The sequence below is a fragment of the Cydia pomonella genome, chromosome 7, assembly GCF_033807575.1.
Source record: "Cydia pomonella isolate Wapato2018A chromosome 7, ilCydPomo1, whole genome shotgun sequence".
In the NCBI taxonomy this organism is placed as follows: Eukaryota; Metazoa; Arthropoda; class Insecta; order Lepidoptera; family Tortricidae; genus Cydia; species Cydia pomonella.
The window spans coordinates 2,654,945-2,679,563 of NC_084709.1; the positions used below are offsets into that span (position 1 = coordinate 2,654,945).

General features: G+C 36.5%; 1 protein-coding gene across 1 annotated transcript in view; it reads left to right on the forward strand.

The window, feature by feature from the left end:
- The first annotated feature begins 1,576 nt into the window (after positions 1-1,576).
- LOC133519475 (cardioacceleratory peptide receptor-like) overlaps positions 1,577-24,619 on the forward strand; it is a 54,192-nt gene continuing 31,149 nt past the window's right edge. Inside the window, exons 1-7 of the mRNA XM_061853480.1 lie at positions 1,577-1,675; positions 6,709-6,761; positions 8,362-8,546; positions 10,800-10,903; positions 16,250-16,343; positions 17,637-17,732; positions 22,246-22,428. Coding sequence (XP_061709464.1) covers positions 1,577-1,675; positions 6,709-6,761; positions 8,362-8,546; positions 10,800-10,903; positions 16,250-16,343; positions 17,637-17,732; positions 22,246-22,428 — 814 coding nt within the window. The remainder of the gene's footprint in view (positions 1,676-6,708; positions 6,762-8,361; positions 8,547-10,799; positions 10,904-16,249; positions 16,344-17,636; positions 17,733-22,245; positions 22,429-24,619) is intronic.

A 24,619-nucleotide genomic window follows, 5' to 3' on the forward strand; every position in this document is an offset into this window, starting at 1 on the left:
GCCGCCTGATGGGAAGCAGTCATCGCCGCCCATGGACATAAGCAACATCGGAGGAGCCACTTATGCGTTGCCAACCTTTGAGAATCCTAAATACCTGCTTCTTGAAGAACCCCATGTCATAACTTAGCTATCCCGCTTTTTTTCGTATTTTTATTAAACCTATTTATGTTTATGTAGCCCTATTTTTTTACAATAACATGAATTGTATTATTATTGGATGTAATTTTAAGAGGCTGTCAATACCTAAAGCGCGCACACTGTCTATTTGTATCGGAGTAAATGAGATAGCACTGTCGCATGTTACTGGGCCTGGGCAAGGGAATAATAAGAAAAATATTTAAATAAAAAAAGTGGATTATTAGTGTAATATTTTACTCAATAGCGGTTTAGATATAAATGTTTTGAAATTGTGATTTTAATTGCAGACCCATAAGTCAAAACAATAAAGACATAGAACCGTTTAATTGTGATTTTAAGACCAATCTTTGCAATTATTTTCTATCAAGCCGATTTCGTTCAATCATCTATCGAGTATAACCACGGTCTTTGAAATATAATTAATATGAACATATATTTTTCTTACTTGACTAAAACAAATAGTCTTTCTTAAAAAACTGTTTAAGTAACATCAATTTCAAGGACATTGGGTGTTGACAGCCTCTTAATTACTATCAAAATACGAGTGTGTCGGGTCAATGTCAAACACCAGATATTTACAGTGCAATAAGAATAAATCAAAGAGGTATGTAGAGATATAATAAAATAACCAACACTCTCAATTAATAGTTATCAATATTGATAACACTGAGTGGATATTTAATTAATACTGAAAGTCTAAAACCTAGGTCCATGGGGTCCTAGCACTCACAAGTTTTTGAAATCGCGAAGCGTCTGGTTGATGTAACTGGTGACCGAAGAGCTGGCGGCGGCTTCCTCGCACAACGTATATACATTGCGATACAACGAGGAAATGCCGCCAGCATTCCTGCTACAATGCCTCAAGGGTCTATTTTAGATTTAAGCTAGTTATTTATTTACTTTAGTATTTTTACAGTAACTGTAATATCTCTGTATACACTTTGTATTTTTGATATAACCTCAAACTTAAACTAGACGTAGGTTTTAGTGCTATAAAACAATTCTGAAAGATATTTTTAGTTTAGTCTTCCCTACCAGAGCACAATTAATTTTTGAAATTTTTTCGAGCGGCAATGTATATCGTACATCATGATCACTTTTGACAGTTGTGACGCCGCCGCGTCATTAATGAGACGTTTTGAGTTAAAACAAAGTAGTGTTACATTGCTTGCTGAATCATTTTGTATGAATAAATAAAAGTCGTCCATTTTTTAAAAACCTATGAAAGTGTGTTCATTACAGCCTAAACTAACTGCCCTTTGATTATATGTTAATATCAAAAATACACGCTGTATATCTATTATGTGAATAAATTTATGTTTTACAATATTTATATGTTCATAAGTTACGTAATTCAATAATAAGTTCCCCTGAAAATCTTGGCTATGCTAAAAAAAATTGCCTTGTTGCAGGTACATTGACAAGATGTGACATCGTCATGGAGGATTTAGATTGTCCGGAATGCGTCGCCTTGAATGGCTCGTTCTACAACGGCTCTGCAAATTTCACGTTTATCAACAAATTTTACTTCTACCAGGTACGTTCTAGAACATTTTTGAAAATATATTTAAGTAAAAAACCGGGCAAGTGCGAGTCGGACTCGCGCACAAAGGGTTCCGTACCATTATTTATAAAAACGGCAAAAAAAATGTTTGTTGTATGGGAGCCCCCTTAAATATTTATTTTATTCTGTTTTTAGTATTTGTTGTTATAGCGGCAACAGAAATACATCATCTGTGAAAATTTCAGCTGTCTAGCTATCACGGTTCATGGGATACAGCCTGGTGACAGACGGACGCGTCTGTTTTAGTATTTATTGTTATAGTGGCAACAGAAATACATAATCTGTAGAAATTTCAACTTGCTAACTATCACAGTTCATGGGACGGACGGATGGACGGACGGACGGACAGCGAAGTCTCAGTAATAGGGTCCCGTTTGACCCTTTGGGTATGGAACCCTAAAAAAAACTATATGATGCGCATTAGGCTCGGTTCTCCATTCAAACGTAGTTACGCTCTCATTTTGAAAGACTAGCTTGCTCTGAAATTTTGTACTTCCTGTAAGATAAGGTATATCTATACTTGGAATTAGTTTATGTAGCTTCAGATACCATAGTTCAAAAAATACAGCGAATTTAACTTTTTCATAGAAAACATGTTTTTGCTGTATTTTTCTTGTTTTAAAAGCTGGAGCTATATAAACGAATTACAGTCCTAGATATACCTCATTTCATTGTATGTGCAAAGTTTCATTACAATCCAACACGTAGTTTTAAAATGAGAACGAGACTTTGTTTGTATGTGAAGGTGAAATTCGACAGAGCTTGCTGCGGACTCTTAACAATACAACTCCATGTATTTACAATACATAATATATACATAAATACAATAAATTACATGATGTTTTAATTTTAATCGGCGATATTAATTGTCACGAAAAAATCTGAACAGCTTATAAACTAGCCACATCGTAAAGTGCTTAATTTTGTCAGAAAAAGTATGTCTTGCGTTAAAATTTATATTACAAGTCTACACAAATGTAAATTTTAAATGAATTACTAATGCACAAATATAGTGTAGGCATCATTTGTTCTTTCAAATCTAGGAGTAACATACTAAGCTTTTATTTTATCATTACTTAAAAATGTTTCAGAATCAAAGTCAAAATATATTTATTTGTAAACATACGTTAAGAGGCTGTCAACACCCAATGTCCTTGAAATTGATGTTACTTAAACAGTTTTTTAAGAAAGACTATTTGTTTTAGTCAAGTAAGAAAAATATATGTTCATATTAATTATATTTCAAAGACCGTGGTTGTACTCGATACACGATTGAACGAAATCGGCTCGATAGAAAATAATTGCAAAGATTGGTCTTAAAATCACAATTAAACGGTTTTATGTCTTTATTGTTTTGACTTATGCGTCTGCAATTAAAATCACAATTTCAAAACATTTATATGTAAACCGTGGTCGAGTTAAATATTACACTAATAATCCACTTTTTTTTATTTAAATATTTTTCTTATTATTCCCTTGCCCAGGCCCAGTAACATGCGACAGTGCTATCTCATTTACTCCGATACAAATAGACAGTGTGCGCGCTTTAGGTATTGACAGCCTCTTAAATATAACTCTTATGTTTCACTATGTTTTGCCATTTGGCATACAAGTTTCGCAATATATTTTCCAAGATAATTGTTAATTGATTAAGTTACCCTATTCCCCGCTGGTCATCATGCCCCATCCTACCCTACTCTTATGGCTGCGATCTTCTGTAAAGTCGAGGTAGTTGCCAATTTACGTAAGAATGTCCTATAATCAGGGCCCGTACTTGTCATGCCGTTGACGCAAAAATGACGTAATTTAACATACAGGAAGTTTAGATAACTTACTTATTGACGGGTATCAGAATAAATACTTGATACGAGAATAAAAGCTTGTTACACTGTTAAAAATCTAAAATATGTATTATTTAATAAATTAATAATCTATTATTTATTTGAGTGACAATAAGATGAAAGTCAGATGTTTCTGTACTGATTGTCAAGTCAGTGGCGGATTAACCGAACAGCAGAAAAAGCATATGCTAAGGGCCCCGCGCCTAAGGGGGGCCCCGCGCTCCGACCCTGACCATGCGATTTCGGCACGCGGAACCGGCCAAGTAGAACTCGCACTCCGCGGATCCTGTACCACCACATTTTATTTACAGTGTATTTTTTTTCGTAACTCAGTAACAATATTGATCAATTATTATTATTTGTTATTATCCTGTCTATTTTTCTTTACAACGATACCAAATTTAAAGATTTTTTTAGGCTTACGCAAAGACCTAGAGCAGAGTTTAGCATAATACCGAAGGTGCAGTGTTGGGGAAGGTGCAAACTTTTGTGCATGGCTAAGCTGCAGGAAACAGCAGAGCTCGGTAACGAACAAAAGAAGATACTGTGTTTAAAAACATATTAGTGAAAAGCAAGGAAGGATGATTTATTTACTAATTATTATTTCAAATAACAAATTGCACCTTACAGCTAATGCCTAATGATGATCAGCTTTGAGCCCGTAGTAGGCCAAAGGACGCGCTCCTCTACGGCTGGCCGGGCCCAAAATATGCCGAGTTGCTGCAAAGCCGTGATACATATGATCTAATTGTCAAAATGTTATAAAAAGAAAACAGCGGGGCCCCTATGCAGGGCTTTGCATTCGCATAAGCCGGATGTAAAGCCCTACATAGGGTCCGATACCCAAAGCATCCCAGCAAGTCGCACTTTCGAGCAAGAACTAAGGCCGAGCAGCAGGCGAGCCGAGATCAATTCCAAACTCTGTTCTCCTACAATTCAGTCTTTGCATGGTGGCGTGGCGCGCCGTGATTGAACGCTCCGGGCCTCCATCCTTATACGGAGCTCGGCCTACGGCCTCGTTCACACTCTGGCATTGATTTCATTCTAGACTCTGCTTTCCTGCAGCTTGGCCTTCGGTTTCGCACGGGAACGCTACGAAATCGGGTGGTCCGATCGGTCCGGATATTCAGCTCGCGGGGCTCAGCCTTCGGGCTTGTTTTTTGGCTCACTTAGCCATTAGTTCCCACTTCTTAGGTCCGACTCACTTTTCACCTATTTTTACAAGCTTTTATTAAACTTAATAATCTTGATGTTGTTAAACAGTATCCCTACATGCTTTAACTTGTAATACTCGTAAGTTGTTTTCAAAACCTGCAAACCATCTGCAAACTATTTTTTTGACCATTTGTCAAAATTTGGCAAAATCGACCTAATCTGATGATGAAAACCGAAGGTAAGGAGGAAACCTATATAAAAGAAAAGAACTGTGATAAAATAACACAACTTTATTAAGATTAGGCTCTTTTAAAATGTATTAGTAATAAAAATAAAAAGATCAAAATTCCTCCCTACATTTTTTTTTAACTTTCGGAGCGATTATTTCCGTAAATAATAACTTTATTTAAAAAAAGGTTTTTGGAGACCATTATTCGTTTCGAAAGAGCTTATCCAACCATACGCCACACTACAGGGTCAAAGCAAAAAAATATCAAAGTAAAAACATTTTGTACGAGAGGTATCCTAATTTTTTTTATAGTTTTTATTTTACCCGTTCTGTCGCAATGCATGATTTATGTATCCATGCCAAATTACAGCTATCTAGCACTAAAGATCACGGAGCAAACCCTCGGACAGACGGACATGGTGAAACTGCTTATATAAGAGTTTCTAGGTGACTACGAAACCCTAAAAAATACACTGCATAACATGTTAAAAACTAATAGAGAACGAGTGGACAAAAATTAAGACATCGTAAAAATGTTGTGATGGTACTGAATCCTCGGGGTGCGAATCCGACTCGCACTTAATCATTTTTTTTTTCAAACCAGGGGGGCCCCGCGAGCTATTGTGCTAAGGGCCCCGCGCCTTCTTAATCCGCCCCTGTGTCAAGTATATGTATAACTTACGTAAAGAGGTTGATAAATGATTAATTATTACGAAAATATTAATTGGATTCATACTCTATGTAGCGTGACGTCATTTTTCTGTCAACGGCATTTAAAGTACGGGCTCTGCCTATAAAGCATATATTTATTTATGTATATAATTATTTAACCTACACAAAATCAAGAGCTCTTTCCATCTCAATAGGGGAAAAAGTATCCCAAGATTTTAATTTCCAATACGTTACCATTTTGCAAATATTTTATACGGCGGTACCTAACTGAATAGAAAGAACGACAAATGTATGGATTTTTTTGTTAAAAAATTATATGTATATAAATTGTATATATAGATGTCAATCGCAATGAAAAAATCAACGATGATCAACTCTGGCCAACGTGGGACTCGAACCCACATCTTTGGATCTTTGGATTGGAGATTTGAGTTCGGGTCCCGCGTTGGCCAGAGTTACCTAATCATCGTTGATTTTATAATTGTGATCGACATCTGTATATACAATTTATAGATTGTAATGTGGCACGTTCCACAATCAAAAAAGGAAAAAAAAATTATGTATGTAATGCTAATGAACCTCTAGTTGATGATACTTAAGTATAAAAAAAAAAAAAAAAAAAAAAACATTTAATAGACATGTTGTTTGTACCACACACCATAGCTCATCAGTAACACTTGCTTATTTATATTCTTCATACGCCACTGAAAACATGCGTAAGCCTCGTTTAGACACGATTAAGTACGCATCACGCGCGAGTGACTAAGTCACGGGATTATAAATGACATCCAGACAATCCTTAGTGTATAGGGTAATGACTCCTAATGTGTCTAACGATGAATTAAGTGACTGAAATTTGGAAATAATTATGTCACGTTACAGTTTACCTACTCTTTAGCAGATTTATAATATAATTTATTGAAGGACGAGTCCGTGGGTAATAATTGTTTTGATTCTGCTCAATTTAGAGGCAGCGGCTGGAGGAGTAATCCTTTGGCGGGTAGATTTAGAATAATTTATTCTGTATTAATTAGTATAAATACAGTAGTGTTGTCATAATACTAGATTTTTAATTTACATTATCTAAAGTAACTATCTCTATTATCTAGCTATTGTCACGCGCTGATAATATTCTACTGATCAGCACCCTCAGCTATAGCAAGTAAGGTATCAATTTAGTAAATAGATAATGTCGTAGTTTGTAGTGGTATTCTCCAATAAAAATGGTCAAATAATGCACTATACTTTTATTTGGAAATATAAAATAAAACACAGTACATAATAGGAATATTAGAGACAAGAAAAAATATATTAGCAAAATAACGTCCGTTCAGTACGACTCGCATTCGGATCTCTGGTTGGTGGGGTCATCCCTGCTCCGCGCGCCCTCACCTACGTTCGGTAGTCGTCGGCAACAGATAATAAATAAGGGCCTACGCTAGCTGACGCGGGTGCACGGAGCGGACGAGCGTGTTAACGAAAAATAGTATGAGCAACGCTAACTGAAGCGGACGCGTGCGGCGGATCTCACCTACAAATAGCACCCGCGTGCGTGCGCACGCGGCGGGCGTCCGCGTCAGCTAGCGTAGGGCCTAAATATTTGAGGACAATCTTACACAGATAATCAGAATCTTATACGTATATAAATAAATACAATACAATACAAATAAATGTCCTTATTGGGATTCGAACCCATCATAGGCAGGTACCCACTAGGCCAGACCGGTCGTCAAAAATAGCTATTAGAAGTCACAATCACTGCACTATTTCATCTCGGGACGGAGATCTTTTTTGCAAACTATTTAGTAGTTTTTGACACTAAAAAGCGTATCGTAATATGTCGAAAGAAACTATCTTCTTCTTTAATTCAAAAGAACGCAGCATTCAGAAAACGCCCATTTTCTAAATACAGTTCGTTATTTATTTTAGTCACTTCTTCCTTCTTGAAAAAAAATGACTTTCATCAAATTCAAGATGAATTCGCCATTGTCAAAAGTGTACTCGCAGAGCATGGCGTTATTCAGTAGTTGCTTTTAGTATATAGTGTTGGACTTTACAAATAGCCACGATGGATTGCCGGGTGTTAACTAACGAATGGTTAAAGCCATTACTAGACAAACTTATGAACTGCTGACTTCCACATCAATACACTTTAAACAATATTAACGAGCAAAAAACAGCAAAAAATTCTAGAAAATTATTCGCCACTTTAAAGTTCAACACGTAATCTTCACGTAGTCACGTTCTTCAAAAGAAACTACAAAAATAACGTCGAACTTTCATGAAAGCGACGTTTATTTTTAGGCTTTACTAGTAGTTTCGAGCGTTTATCCATTCATTTGGTAACTTTCCTGTCAAATCAAAAGGTCGCAAGTGCCTTGCTTCACCGAAGAACTTTGACCCTTTTTACTTTTGTGTTTAACTTTGAATTGGCCACACGGGTATCGTTATCCTTTATTAGTGAGGGCCTTCATTTACCTGTGGAAAGCATTATCGGTGTTGCTGAAGTGATATTAAGTGTCGGTCCAATACAAGTTTTCTGGTATACACGGTACAGGATAGTGAGTATAGATACTGAGTGTTTAGAGAAGCAGTTTTTCGATTTGATAATTTGATTTATAAAACTAGAAAAAGTAAGTCTCACTTTGTATGGGTCACGCTATCGAATAAATTTACACTAGGGGCTCTGTATATTGACATCGAACAATAATACGTTCCGTGACACGGTGAAAAAAGTTTTCATTTTCTGCCATTTCGTTCAGTTTATCATTTAAACATAGTTTGTATAAAATTATTATATTATTGTTTCAGACTGCTCAAGTAGCCGTCCTCTGGATCCTTCTGGTAGCGATAGTGGCTGGCAACGCCACGGTCGTTCTCGCCCTCCTTCTCACCAAGTCCAGGAAGAGCAGGATGAACTTCTTCATCATGCAGCTGGCTATAGCTGGTATGTTCACAAAGGAAGGTGTTAAGCAGCAAAACTGATTCCCAATTCTTAGATACATGGCACCACGAATAAGCGAGCATCTTGCTAGTTTAGTTGCTAGTTCCTTGCAGCTGGTTATAGCTGGTATGTTCGCAAAGGAAGGTATTAAGGAGCAAAGCTCATTCCCACCTATATAGCTACTGGTGGTGATAGTGGCCGGCAACGCCACGGTCGTTCTCGCCCTTCTGCTCACCAAGTCCAGGAAGAGCAGAATGAACTTCTTCATCATTCAGCTGGCTATAGCTGGTATGTTCACAAAGGAAGATGTTAAGGAACAAAACTGATTCCCAATTCTTAGATACATGGCACCACGAATAAGCGGGCATCTTGCTAGTTAGTTGCTAGTTCCTTGCAGCTGGTTATAGCTGGTATGTTCGCAAAGGAAGGTATTAAGGAGCAAAGCTCATTCCCACCTATATAGCTACTGGTGGTGATAGTGGCCGGCAACGCCACGGCCGTTCTCGCCCTTCTGCTCACCAAGTCCAGGAAGAGCAGAATGAACTTCTTCATCATTCAGCTGGCTATAGCTGGTATGTTCACAAAGGAAGGTGTTAAGAAACAAAACTGTTTCCCACTTCTTAGATCCATGACACAAAGTATAAGCGGACATCTCGCTAGTTTCTTCCTTGCAGCTGGTTATAGGTGGTATGTTCGCAAAGGAAGGTGTTAAAGAGTCCCACTTCTATGGCTACTGGTGGCGATAGTTAACGCCAAGGTTGTTTTCGCCCTCCTGCTCACCAAGTCCAGGAAGAGCAGGATGAACTTCTTCATCATGCAGTTGGCTATAGCTGGTATGTTATCGATTCCAATATAACAATTTGTTGGGTCATATCATAACCAGTTCAAAACCATATTGAACTGGTTTTGTTATGACCTTGACGTTCGTCTGAGTAATTAGCGCGATATCACACAGGATTTTTACTTCATTTCGCGTGCAACAATCAGCGTGAGCGATATTCAAGGTCATATCGAGATGAATCGGATCCTGTAAACGAGGTGATTTTGTTATGCCTGCCTTACAATGAGACTAAGCCCGAAATCGCAAAAGAAAACTTTGTACAGGAAATTTCGCCGCAATGTATGAAACAGCCATTTATTTTTGCCATTCAATGCCGGGGGGAAAAGAAAATGTTGTTCAAAATCTCCTACATATTTGTTTACCTTTAAGTATACCACGTACTCGTCCATAATCATAATCATAATAATCATAATCATATTTATTGGTAATATCATATTACATGTCATAATAAATTGTATACTTAAGTACATATGTACATATTGCAGATAATTAATATAAAACATTTATATAAAACAATATTTTCGCGAGTGCCACCCAATTACTTAAAAATCTACTTTAATGGTAACTGCTTCTATATTATTATCTTGACTTTACGTCAACGATCAATAGAAAATTACGTAAACTTTTTAAGATGTTTGTACTACTTTGTACCTACTTACTGACCCACAAACAATAGCAGTTAACCAAAGACTTGTAAAAGCCACTTTGTTTTCACAAGTTTAATTGTAAGAATCCCTGCAGAAGAGGTTTTCCTGTCCAAAGTTTTATTCTCGCGAGTGAGGTTTGGGTGAACGTGGGGGGATTAACAATTTGGATGCAAAGTGTTTTGTCAAGTCGCTTTTGCACGAAATGAGGCGAAAGTTGGGCGGTTTTTCATTTTATTTTAACGTTAAGAATAGGGTAATAGGAGAAACGGTGGTGGCCAAGTGGATCTCTCGTCTGACTGCAAATCCGGAGATTGCAAATTCAAATCCTGGCTTGTACTTAGTTACTAGTAAATTTTTGGAACTTAGGTATGTCATCATTTGGTACTTACCACTAGCTTTTCGGTGAAGGAAAACATTGTGAGGAAACCTGCATAGGCATGGTCACAGACATTAATTGTTGAACAATCTACGGTTCAAGCTAATTTGGTTATCAATACTACCGCTATGACATCTCCAATGTAAAGTAAACCCTAAATGGCTCAAGTCCATGACTGTACAGTCGAGTTCATAAATATGTATACGTTTTTTCACCTTATTGCAATGGATTATGGTGAATAAATGTATACATATTTATGAACTCGACTGCGCTACATCTGCGAAGAAATTCAACTGTATATTTGGTCCCTACACTCGAATTGGACTAAACAAGGATTATTCAAATTATTTATTACATCTGTGCAATATATATGCTAAGATTTTTTGTTACAGATTTGTGGGTCGGCCTTATAAGCGTATTGCCGGACCTGGTCCAGAGGATGACCATTTCTTGGCTAGCGGGCTCCTTGGCCTGCAAGCTGGTCAAATATTTACAGGTGAGATACATTACTTTACGAACGCAGATGATGATGATGGTCCAGAGGATGACCATCTTGTGGCTAGCGGGCTCGCTGGCCTGCAAGCTGGTCAAATATTTACAGGTGAGTTACATTACTTTACGAACGCAGATGATGATGATGGTCCAGAGGATGACCATCTCGTGGCTAGCGGGCTCGCTGGTCTGCAAGCTGGTCAAATATTTACAGGTGAGTTACATTAATTTACGAACGCAGATGATAATGATGGTTCAGAGGATGACCATCTCGTGGCTAGTCAGACACAAACAAGGCTTATTTAATTTTATAATGTTTTATTTTTAAATTATTACTTAAGAGTCGCTGGATTGAGTGTGTGCTCCAAATTTCAACCAAACGTTACAAAGACCATCATCACTTAAGAATCGGATTTAATTCAAGTGTAGATTTTGTGTTTCATACAGATGCAACATAAATGTGCATACATATTTGTCCTTCTTTCCTTCGTGATAAAGTTCTATACAAAGTATATATATTTATGTTGCCAACTTTACTTACTTTTCAAATACTTGAAACAACTTGATCTTTGTATGTCTAGCGGGGTTTTCCGCGGAATTCAATATTTTCTTGTTTGTATTACTTAGTATAGTATTTCAATTTCGTTGAACTCATTTCGTTATTTGTTATGTAATTTATATTTTCGTTTGTTATTGTTATCTCAAGACTTTGTTATGTCTGCTGTTTGATTTCACGAACTGGATTGAAACTTGATAGCTTCTAGTCTATTTTCGGGGAAAATTCTGCGTATACATTTGTTACATTTTCCGCAAATTTGACTTATATTCAAATGACGGTTAAATAAGGCACGATGGCAAAAAATGCAAAATAGGTACTTATCATGAGTTCTTTTATTTTGTTAGGCATTATAGGTAATTAACATTCGTATGGCGACTATAGTTCGTGTCATCGACGATGACGCGCAGATTTGTCAAATCTAACCTTTAATAACAAAACAATACGAATCAAGGCACACGTCTTCGTGAATGACACAATCTATACAGCAGCGTTTCCTGTTGCAGATGGATCACACTGTGACATGTATATTGTATTTGATATAATTTTATGATTCACATTGTAATTGTAATATTTGTAATATACGAAAGTCAATAAACAACATACAAGGACGTTATATTTTCTTATCTCGAGGAATCCTTAGGATTAATTACTTAGCTATCGTAATGCTCACAAATAGACCATAATCTGATGATCCAGGTCATTTTGCAACATCAGAAGTGGGATTCGAACCCACGCGCACAGAAATACAATAATCTGATGATCCAGGCCATTCTGCTACATATAAGTATATTTCATGTAAATTGTATACGATGAACAGACACCACTCGTTCCCTTGAGCGGGCTTAAGGAAGTGCAAATAAATATAGTTGGTCCTATATGTAGTTAAAACTACGTCGAACGAGGAAAACCTTTGCGAAGCTTTGTTACAAAGGACATCAATTAATTGTTTGATGATAAATCTAGGGAATCTTTTATTTGAAGCTTATTGCGATACTAGAAAATAGTAATTCGAGAAACCGATTGTAAGGCAATAGTAATTAGGATTAGGTGAGTACTTACCAAAATAAACAAGGTTTATTTACAGTAAATAAATGCTTAAAAGCAAAATAAACAATTATGTATATCACAATCACATATATTTTGCGAAAAGCTCAAGTAAGTTAAGTGTAGAGTGTAGATATGGATATGGGTGAGATAATACAGTAATGGTTAATTTTCAACATTTTCAATTCTAATTAACGTTCGCCCAACACTGCTCGTAGTACCCGTCCACTACTGATTAACAAATAACACACCACGAATCATTCCGGCACAGAAGTACCCAACACCACAAAGTAAATAGCGGCGGAGCAGAGAGTCCGCTCAGTAAAAAGTGCTATTTTCGCCGCACGCACACAGACGTGACATTTACGCACACAGACGTTACATTTACAGGCGTTCTCGGGCACTCACGGGCAATGCTTAGTCGGGCTGTGCGCGCGTTGCTCACTTGACGTCCCCGCCGCTACGTAGGTACCTACTGTCATGTACGTCAAAATACAGTCTCTAAGGAATGTAAACATGATAAGATGTATGTATAAACGAATCGATGTATGTATGTCTGTAAACTTATATTACCTACTGCTTTTTAAAATTCGAAATTAATACAGAAGCAACCCTAGTGAGTCGGGCAAGTTTAGGTATGTATTTTCAAAAACGGCGAGTACGGACCTTCTGTTTATTTTTTATTTTGTGCCAATACGCTCGCTGCGTTTCCGCGTTGATACGCGATAGAGTCAGACCACGCTAACTCCGCATGGCATGTATAATGACTAAGTGTTGTATTGTCAAATTTCTATGAAAATATGACGTTTATAATGACCCTACCTCACTTTGTTGTCTTCAGCTCCACCAGGTCCCTAAATTGTATCTCTATTTTATTGACTTCTCTAAATATGAATAGAGCGTTATAACTCAAAATATTTAATAACAGGATATTTATTATGCAAATCTGTTTTTATTAGTTCACGCTTCGATATTTTATAAGCTTCATCTTCACGAAGTTTAGACAGTAAATAGTGCGAAACGAAATATCGGGAACTTAATAAAACATATTTACTTACATGGCAAACATCCTGTTATATTATAGTTATTGAATTTTTGAGAAGTTCTACAGCATCTACAATAAATATTATACAAAAAACATGATTACCTACTTATAATCATAGCCAATAACGGAACTCCCTGGAATTTACACAAAATAAAATATCATCTGTGGGTAGACTTGTGACTTGTGCTGGACAAGAATTGTAAATAAAATAAATTAAATTGTAAATCTTTGATACAAATAAAAACAGAATAAGAAAAAAAAACATAGTAAGAAATAAAGTAGGAACGTAATTTTTTTTTCTTATTTAATGCATGTTAATAAGATGTAACGTTTTGACAAGACTTGTCCCGCCGAGTTTCTTGCCGGTCCATATTGGGATACCCTCCTCCAATTTAGTAGGGATTTAAATCTTCTCGGGTCAGAGATATAGGGTTAGAGCCGGTATAGCTCAGTTATTTGAACCCACATTTTAACGACCGATCTGGTCTAGTGGGTAGTGACCCTGCCTATGAAGCCGATGGTCCTGGGTTCGAATCCCGGGCGAATAAGGGCATTTATTTGTGTGATAAACCCAAATATTTGTTCCTGAGTCATGGATGTTTTCTATGTATTTAAGTATTTGTATAAGAAGTATATCGTTGTCTGAGTACCCACAACACAAGCCTTCTGGAGCTTACCGTGGGACTTAGTCAATTTGTGTTAGAATGTCTCTATAATATTTATTTTATTTATTTAATATTATTTGACGTTTATAAACGCATTGTAATAAACTTGAATAATAAACTTTGTCTTTAACTGAATAAGGTAGTACCTAAGCTGTACCAGAGGCTAATAGAGAGAACAAACTTAGATGGTATTGACAGTCATTAACTGTGCATTTCTCCAGAAACTTCCTGCCTTGCACAGCTTAAGCTGTGGAATGAACTATCGCGGTATTTCCGGACCGATGCGACCTTCAAATCTTGATGATAAGAGCGTAGTCCCATCTTAAACGCTGGTAACGCACTTGCAACCCCTCTATTATAGCAGGGGTCCATGGGCGACAGTAATTGCTTGCCATCAGGTTTTCATCCCCACTTTACTTGTAGGAGAGATACCCTAAAAAAATATTTTTATTTTTTATATTACCATTTTGTTGCATTTATTGTTTTATATATCTTCTTCTTCCTCACGTTTTCCTGGCATTTTTGCCGCGGCTCATAGGAGCTTGCGGTCCGCTTGACAACCTAATCCCCAGAATTGGCGTAGGCACTAGTTTTTACGAAAGAGAGTGCCATCTGACCTTCCAAACCAGAGGGTAAACTAGACCTTATTGAGATTAGTCCGGTTTCCTCACGATGATTTATGTATCCATGCCAAATTGCAGCATTTTAGCACTAACGATCACGGAGCAAAGCCTCAGACAGACAGACGGATAAAACGAAACTATAACGGTTCCTAGTTGACTACGGAACCCTAAAAATGAGGCACGCGGGGACTGAGGCTTGAGGCTGTCTTGAATATTTATTACTCTCTCCTCTAAGCTGTACTTAAGTGATGAATTATCACTTATAATAGTTATCTTTGATATGTGGAATGACCAAGTCTCTGAAATAAGTCGGAAAGTTTCAGGAACATTGCGTTATCTCGATAAATTTAAGAATTTTCTCCCGGTAGGTATTAAGAAATTACTTGTGCAGGCTCTACTTTCGCCAGTTATTAACTATGCGGACGCGTGCACGACTAATATCTCTCAGGAGTACCTCAATAAGCTAGACCGTCTTATGAATAATGGCATACGTTTCATTTTCGGACTTCGCAAATACGACCATGTTTCTTTTTATCGCCGTCAGCTAAATTGGCTCTCCATCCGTCGTCGTAGGTCCCTTAGAATCCTGAGTATTTTATTCTCCATTTTGTTCGAGCCTTCCTCCCCTGGTTATCTTAAACGTAAATTCACTTTCATCACCCCCGTCCAGGATGTGAACTCCGTTCCTCCCGTTCTCTCAAACTCTCGATTCCTTTTCACCGTACTGGTTTTATGTCTAACTCTTTCGCCGTTGAGGCAATCCGTCTCTGGAATTCCCTCCCTCTCTTTATTCGACAAGCCCCAAGCAAACCCGTTTTCAAACGACTACTTCGCAAGCATCTTCTGTCAGAAGAACTTAAATAAGGTTCACCATCATGTATATGTACATAATTATATGTATAAGTCTATCTTTTATACATTATATAAGTACTAGTATTTAACTATTTATATATTTACAGTACATATGGGGCTACTTTATAGCACTAGTGCGAGAAGTAGCATATTATGTTACTGTGTCGAACATTTAAAGGGCCATATGTACTGTAAAACGTTGTACGATACATGTGCGAATAGGTAATTCGCAACTCGTGTCGATTTAAAACACTCCCTTCGGTCGTGTTTTAATTTATCGCCACTCGTTTCGAATTTCCTATTTTTCGCACTTGTATCGTAATGTACTATTTTAATATTATTTGACTTCACGTTTAATTTTTTCCTTATTATGTGTTATTATTTTTTCCTGCACCAACATACGCAAATGTCTCTGTTTGACCCAATGGTTGACTGGTAGAGAATGCTTTTTGGCATTAAGTTCGCCATTGGACATTTTTCTTTATGTGTGCAATAAAGTTTAAATGAATAAATAAATAAATGTTAAGGTAATATCGCATATTAATAAATGATTTGTTCACAGGGTGTAGTAACGTATTCCTCAACCTACGTGCTAGTGGCATTGAGTATAGACAGATGCGATGCCATTACGCATCCCATGAATTTCACAGGGAGCTGTAAGTATTCAATAATTAAAGTAATTAGTTGTAATTAATTAGTATTTCTTAGGAAACCGACTGCCATCGGATATACAACCAAATTTCGTCATTAAAAGTGTTCTTACGATTTTTTCTATAATTTAAGATTTCGCGGCGTCGTTTGATATTCTATATTTCGAAGAGCATTTAAAATATGTTTTACAGTACATATGGGGCTACTTTATAGCACTAGTGCGAGAAGTAGCATATTACGTTACTGTGTCGAACATTTAAAGGGCCATATGTACTGTAAAACGTTGTACGATACATGTGCGAATAGGTAATTCGCAACTCGTGTCGATTTAAAACACTCCCTTCGGTCGTGTTTTAATTTATCGCCACTCGTTTCGAATTTCCTATTTTTCGCACTTGTATCGTAATGTACTATTCTCCAATATACTTGGAAATATTCACCTTTATGTAGCAAAAATAGTACGGGAAGTTCTTCATTATGGTAAAACTCAAATAAAAAAAATTCAACCTCTTTCGTGTTTTAGCAGGCCGCGTCTACACGACCCTTTTATTTAATTTTTAATCAAAGTCTATGTAATATAACTTTTATATTATTTTAAGGATCTCGTGCCTGCACATACAGCTTATATTGCACAATTATATTGAATGAACGAATATTGAATGATACTGAATGGTAGAATAAGTTGTCCCTTTAACTTTTATTAAATAATTAAACAGGAAAATTGATTTTGACGTTTTTGATGTGACGGTTCGATTTGAGTGCTGATTGATGCTTAAATAATGATTATTTTACCTTATTTCCTCGCATGTTTGGAGAAAAGCACTATATAAAGCACTCGATTAAATCATGGTCAGACATCCACGGATTCCCTACCTGCCTTGTGTCTTAGTGTACCCATGCTAACCTAATCGCTCAAGGCCGCACTGGCCGGGTCGCCATGTGAGGCGTGGCGTCAATGATACAACGGTTGCTGTCTAAATACGAATAAGTTCTAAAAAAAGTAATGCGTACATGCTATTATACATTACAGTGTGGGGTTGAGGTATAAACAGTACACATACCACATAAATTCCTCGGCAGGAACAGCAATTCGTGGATTTGTCTACTTTGTCGGACTCCGCTTCTCCATTCGACGAAGGCTGATAAATTAATATCAAAAGAAAAGTTCCGAAGTAGTTAAGTCAATGTTCGAGTTATTAACCTTACCGCTCGTAGGTACCAATAGTAATCACAATCAACGATAAAGGTTGATGATGTGTAATAATTAATTAAATTGTGTTTTCTATGTATGTTGACAGGGAGAAGAGCGCGAGCCCTAATAATAGGGGCTTGGCTGGTCAGCTTCCTATTTTGCATTCCAATGCTCATCCTATTCGATGAAGACAAAATACAAGGTAACTTATATCAAATACTATAATTAATTATTGATTGCATAGCTATTAGGGGGGTCCATATTGGGTTGCATAAAAGTTTAAGTCATATCTTTGATACGAATAACAACTTGTGTCATAATCATCATTGCGCATACAAATGAAAAGTCATATTATATTGTGTCATACATTTTTAGCCATAATATTTGATGACACACATCATGTGCATACTTAACGAACCTAACCTAAAATGTTATGCGAATTAAATTTATGACTGTAAAAATTATGACATAACTCATTTATGACAAAAACCCAGTTATGCACAGGAAAAATTCTGACTAAAGTTTATTAAGATTATGACTTACAATTTTATGCATAAAGTATTATGACAATTAAAAATATGACAAAAGATTATGCGACCAGAGGGAGTCCCCTATTAGGATGGTCTATTTTTGTATGGAGTAGTAAAATCTCCTCAAGTCTCCCTTTATTGTATTTTGAAGTAATAACTAGAAGTAATCTATTTGCCTAATTTTGACTCATCTGCTCTCAAATTAATGGTTGCCCTACATTGCTATAGAATTTTAAAATATTAAATCAAAAACTAAAAAAATTACATGTTTGTGTTTTATGTAGTTGTAACTTAATAGGAAAAAAAATTCCATAACCATTAAAACGCCTCCTTCATTGTTTCTTTGATCAAGTTCATTTCATACATTTTAGTATAATTAATTATATTGCATAATTGTTGCATTTAGAGCGACCTCTAAATAATGTTTGATTGTTCTTAAAATTATTTTATATAATTTTTACATGTATTGAACTGAAAAGAATCTTGTGGACATTATAAAAACATTTTTGTGTCACCCTAATATCTATTGACACCGAACTTCAATGTATAGTTTATGAAAAATAATTTGGCCACTTTGACTCTCATTCTCATAATAAATATTTGTGACAGTCCATATCAAAAGGGACCTTACATCAAAGGGGAAGCGCTGAGCTCCATAAGGTCTCTTTTGATGTGGACTGTCACATTTGAATAATATTTGAAGATCTTGGAGGACATTCAATTAGTTCTCGATATCATAATGGCTCCAACGACTTCCATAAAATGTTCAATACGAGTATGAAGTGTATCCCTAATTTTCTTAGTCAATATACTTAAATAGGTCATATACAAAAGAAAGTGACCAAGGCCTGCAGTGTTCAGGGGTTGTACCGAATTAATCAATTCAATTCGAACTTTAAGATACGTTAAAAATTAGGTCTAGTTACGATATGGATCCGATATATCAGTGTTAAAAGTGACGTTTGTGTTTGAAGAACTTAGCCTAATATTTGACGTATCTTGAAGTTCGAAATGGGGCCGAGAGTCTTCTGCATTCGCGGAAAACGCCATAAACACTACTACTACTACAAGGGAACAAAACCCTCAGTGTAAATTTATTCGATAGCGTGACGTAACGTACGCGTTTGCAGTATGGGATTTAGAAAGAGCGCGCCAAGCGGGACATTTTGGAAACTCAAAATCCTATACAAAAGGAAACTTAACGCAAACGCGTACGTCACGTTTAAAGGTAAGCTAGGCTACAGCTACAGGTAGGTAGGTTTTGTCAAGGTCATCCGAAAATGTACCAGTTATATATAATTAATTAATCTTTTTTATATGTAAATAATCACACCCTGCTCGCATTCAAGAGCCTGCCTAGCCTGAATATATCGTAGCCTGAATAATCTGAATGAATGAGCATTACCATTAAATTAAATCTTAAACTACCGCGAATGGCATTCAAATTTAAAAATTAAATCTTGATTTGATATCGAACTGATACTTACTATTACTAAAATATTAGGATAGAGTCTGCCCGGAAAGAGAAGAGTCGTGGAATGTATGGGGCTCAATACATTCCACGACTTTTCTCTTTCCTGACAGACTCTAGAAATCAATATAAATTCCAACCATAGGCAATCGTGTCATTATGCATTTTTTTTTCTATTTGTCAAAGGCATACCGGGTGTGGCGTGTAACAGCAACAAAAAATGAAATTGTAGGCTGTACTCTTCAAACTGACCAACATTTTTACAGCGACTCTTAAAAATAACTTGTATATTGAATTTTAAGGGGCCCACTGATTAACAGTCCGCCGGACGGTATCGGCCTGTCAGAACAAAAAGTTGACAGTTACGAACAACTGACAGTCCGATACCGTCCGGCAAACTGTTAATCAGTGTTAACTTAGTACACCATAAACTTTATTTTTTTATGTTTAAAACATAATAAAAGCGTACTTAAAATAATATTTCTTTCGTGTGCAAAAGACACATTCTAAAGACTACATAATTTTACAAACTTTTATTTAACTTGCAAAGCACTTATTTATGTTTGTACGAGTCAAATCTTGCAAGTTAAATTTGCTCTTCTTCCCGGTTTCCGACGAAGCTGAAAATTTACATGCCTATGTAAGTCGGGTGATAATGCAATATTATGATACCATCGAGCTGATCTGATGATGGAGACAAGAAGTGGCCATAGGACTTCTGTGATAGAACAACGCAACCCAATTAAGTTTGTGGGGTTGTTAGAATTATCTCGATGACTTTTACTTGCCGGTAAATAGAAAAGTAGTCAGAGATATAAACTTTAATCAAAAATGCAATTTTTGCCAAAAACTTATTTACAAGTTTTTTTTTCGTTTGAGATGTTCGTGGTAGGAGTAAAAATTATGTTTTAATTACTTGCTCGTGTTGCAGGAGATATCCCTTATAAGTAAAAGTGAGATACACTGCGAATCATTATCAAATCAAGTTAACATGATTATATCTCAAATGCCGCCGACTGACAATAATTAATCAACTACGCTTCCTAACGATGATAAATTTTACATGATTTTGAATCTCAAGTTCAAGAGCATAAAGTGCATTTCAAGCCTAGGAAAGAAGACACCTGATTGTGAAAGTTAATAATGGGCTGGTAGATCTGCATTTTGTTTGGATGATGAATGAGTCGAACCTTTGAGTATCCCTTAAGATTAATGAAGTTTTACACTCAATGATTTTCTCTCAAGCTCAAGGAAGAAGACAATGCCTATGGTCCTGCGAAGCTTTTGTTTAGGGATTAGAATATGGGGTTCTTCAAAATCACAATTAATACTTTGTAGAAAGTTGGAAATGGACATAAAATTATAATTGGAATGAATAAAAAAAAATCTTAACATAGCTCTACAACAATTTAAATACATATATATGTAGTTTATTGAATTCAATAATAATAAAAAAAGCAATCAACTATCAAAACTTAAGAATAACAATACAAACTATAGATACACTTTTAAATAAGGCCTTACAAATATGATACCTGCCGCTGGGCAGTGTGCCCAGAAGGCTGGCCGCAATGTACCATTGAATGGTAATGCTAATGCGTTGAGATATATGCTGGCCAGCCTTCTGTTCCCCGGTGGCGTCGCCGACGTCGTCTTGTAGAGCCGACGCGCGCTTAGCCCCACGGCCCCAGCGTTTCGACCCCAAACACCTCAAAAATATAACTACTACCGAGAGGATATGTACCAAATTTTAATGGCCCTACCTTCAACGGCTTTTCTGCGACTGCAAAATAATTATAGGCTGCAACAGATATTATTTAACGGAGCTTTTTAGGGTTCCGTAGCCAAATGGCAAAAAACGGAACCCTTATAGATTCGTCATGTCCGTCTGTCTGTCCGATTCTGTCACAGCCACTTTTTTCCGAAACTATAAAAGCTATACTGTTCAAACTTGGTAAGTAGATGTATTCTATGAACCGCATTATGATGTTTACACAAAAATAGAAAAAAAACAATAAATTTTGGGGGTTCCCCATACTTAGAACTGAAACTCAAAAAATCTTTTTTCATCAAACCCATACGTGTGGGGTATCTATGGATAGGTCTTTAAAAATGATATTGAGGTTTCTAATATCATTTTTTTCTAAACTGAATAGTTTGCGCGAGAGACACTTCCAAAGTGGTAAAAAGTGTGTCCACCCCCCCCCCCCCCCCTAACTTCTAAAATAACAGAATGAAAAATCTAAAAAAAATATATGATATACATTGCCATGCAAACTTCCACCGAAAATTGGTTCGAACGAGATCTAGTAAGTAGTTTTTTTTTAATACGTCATAAAAAATAAAAAATAAAATTTTTTTCTTCAAACCCATACGTGTGGGGTATCTAAGGATAGGTCTTCAAAAATGATATTTAGGTTTCTAATATCATTTTTTTCTAAACTGAATAGTTTGCGCGAGAGACACTTCCAAAGTGAAAAAAAGTGTGTCCCCCCCCCCCTGTAACTTCTAAAATAACGGAATGAAAATCTAAAAAAAATATATGATATACATTACCATGCAAACTTCCAACGAAAATTGGTTTGAACCAGATCTAGTAAGTAGTTTTTTTAATACGTCATAAATGGTACGGAACCCTTCATGGGCGAGTCCGACTCGCACTTGGCCGCTTTTTTATATTATCAAGATTAACAAATAAATAATTTTTGTCTCAGGCACCCTCCAATGCTGGTCAAGCATCAGCAAGCTCCAATGGCGGATATGGATGACCAGCGTCTTCGTCTCACTCTTCGTGGCGCCAGCCCTCACGATATCCGCTTGCTACGGAGTCATAGTCATCACTATACGACAGAAGAGTAGAAGAGTGCTTGGGAAGAGAACAACTGCCAGTAGACAGAGTAAGTAGGTCACTCGCTTTCTTTGCTTGCAGTCTCCTTTCCTTGTTTTTTTAGTGTGATTATGGTACCTGTGCTCAGTCAGTCTGTGATCTTCATCACAATACGACAGAAGAGCAGGAGAGTGCTTGGAAAGAGAGCAACAGAACTGCCAGTAGACAGGGTAGGTCACTTGCTTTCTTTATTTGCTTCCACTTTTCTTTCATTAGGCATTTGACTGAGATATCAGCTTGCATTGTCATCATTCATCAATATACGGCATAAAAATACGATATTACTGGGGAAAAGAGCAAGAGCTGCTGCAGACAGTGTAGTCACAAGCTTTTTTTGTTTCCTACTTAGCGTATTTATCCTCGAGGCCTACTTTAAACCATTTTCATTTGGAGCAGAGTTATATTTTCTTTTCTTTCGATTTCAAAACAAAAGAAATTCAACCATATTTCCTTCACAAATGTTTACAAATTCAACTGGCATTGATTTTGTATGGTGAACCTAGGTAAATTATGATGTCTTCTTTCTTTGTTGCTTCCTTTATTGCTTTATTTTTCAGTCTTAATCAGAAAATTAAGCTCGAGTATACCTAACTTTCGGGAACAGTACCCCTAGTGTAAATAAATTCGATTTCGAAACGTGACGTACGCGTTTGCGTTTAGTCTCATTTTGTATTGGATTTAGAAAGAGCGCGCCAAGCGGGACGTTTTGGAAACTCAAAATCCTATACAAAATGAGACTTAACGCAAACGCGTTCGTCACGTTATGATGTCGATCAAACTTACACTAGGGGTACAGAACAGACATTTTTAGTTTTTCTGCGAAAGTATGACGCAATCCAACCATAGCCAAGAATACATCGTACGTAAATGCAAACCAAATTGTTTCTCAGGAAATCCGCAATTATTGACTTAAGAGCTAATTTACGTTTACCCGCTCAACATCAAAGAATCGTTAAAGTTTATGTAATAACTAACAATCAGTTTTCGGATACTAAAGAATGAAGTGTGCAGTAAAAATGGCAAAATACATAAACAAAAAACGGGAAAATAAGCACGTCATGCAATGAGGAAGAACTTTAAAAATAGTGCGGTGGTTGTTTTATTTTAGGAAGCTATTTATGGGCCACTTAACTGAAACACGATATGGATACCGAATGTACCGATGACGATGCAAAATAAATTCAAGCTATTTATAAAATGTTTGGGTATGGATAAAAAAAAGAAGGCATTTCCCCGGCAGAGGAAAAATTTGAGGCTTGTAAAAAAATAAAACAAAAAATAAAAAGACAAACGAAATCTCTTAAGTTTTGAGAACAGAATAAAGTAAACAACTTTAGTTTTTCTGCGTATGTATGTCTCAATAGGCTTAACGCAGATATCTGGAGTTAAATTAATTTTACCGTTTAACTCATGCAGGTATTTTTAGTCAAAATGTGCGCCATGTTTCAAAAAGTCTACGTCTCTGTTTACCAATTCTAAGATTTATGAGGCATATTAATATCTTGACGACCGGTCTGGCCTTGGTAGCGACATTGCACATGAAGCCATGGTCTTGGGTTCGAATCCCGGCAAGGGCATTTATTTGTGTGATGAACACAGATATTTGTTCCTGAGTCATGGATGTTTTCCCCAATATGGGCAATATTGGGGTTCATATGTATAAATATGTACTTATCTATATGCGTATATATATTGTCGCTTAGTACCCATAGCACAAGCTTTGCTTAAACGGGGCTAGGTTGATCTGTGTATGATTGTCCCCAAATATTTTTGTGTTTATATTATTTTAAACATATTTAATTAGATTATATAGTTATTTATATAGTTATAAAATGCTCACGTTTCTCCTAAACCGTGCCTCGTAGCGCAAAAATAATCAAATTTTCGTTCCCCTTCGGAACCCGACGCACTGAATAACCTATCACATTAGGACATAAAACAATCATCATCATCATCATCATCCTATTTTTTTATTAGAATTTCATTGCAAGTTTGAGAAAAGCACTATACAAATCTCGGCGAGAAACGGGGTTGCCGGCCGCGTATCCCAATCATCGCCTCACAAGTAAAAAATAACATCATAACAAACCATTCTCAAAAAAGTCCCATGCACTCATAGAAATTTTCCCCACGTCTCACCCACATAAAATCGCAGCTTCCTAATCTTCTCATATTTCACCGAGAACAGCCGCCGACTGGAG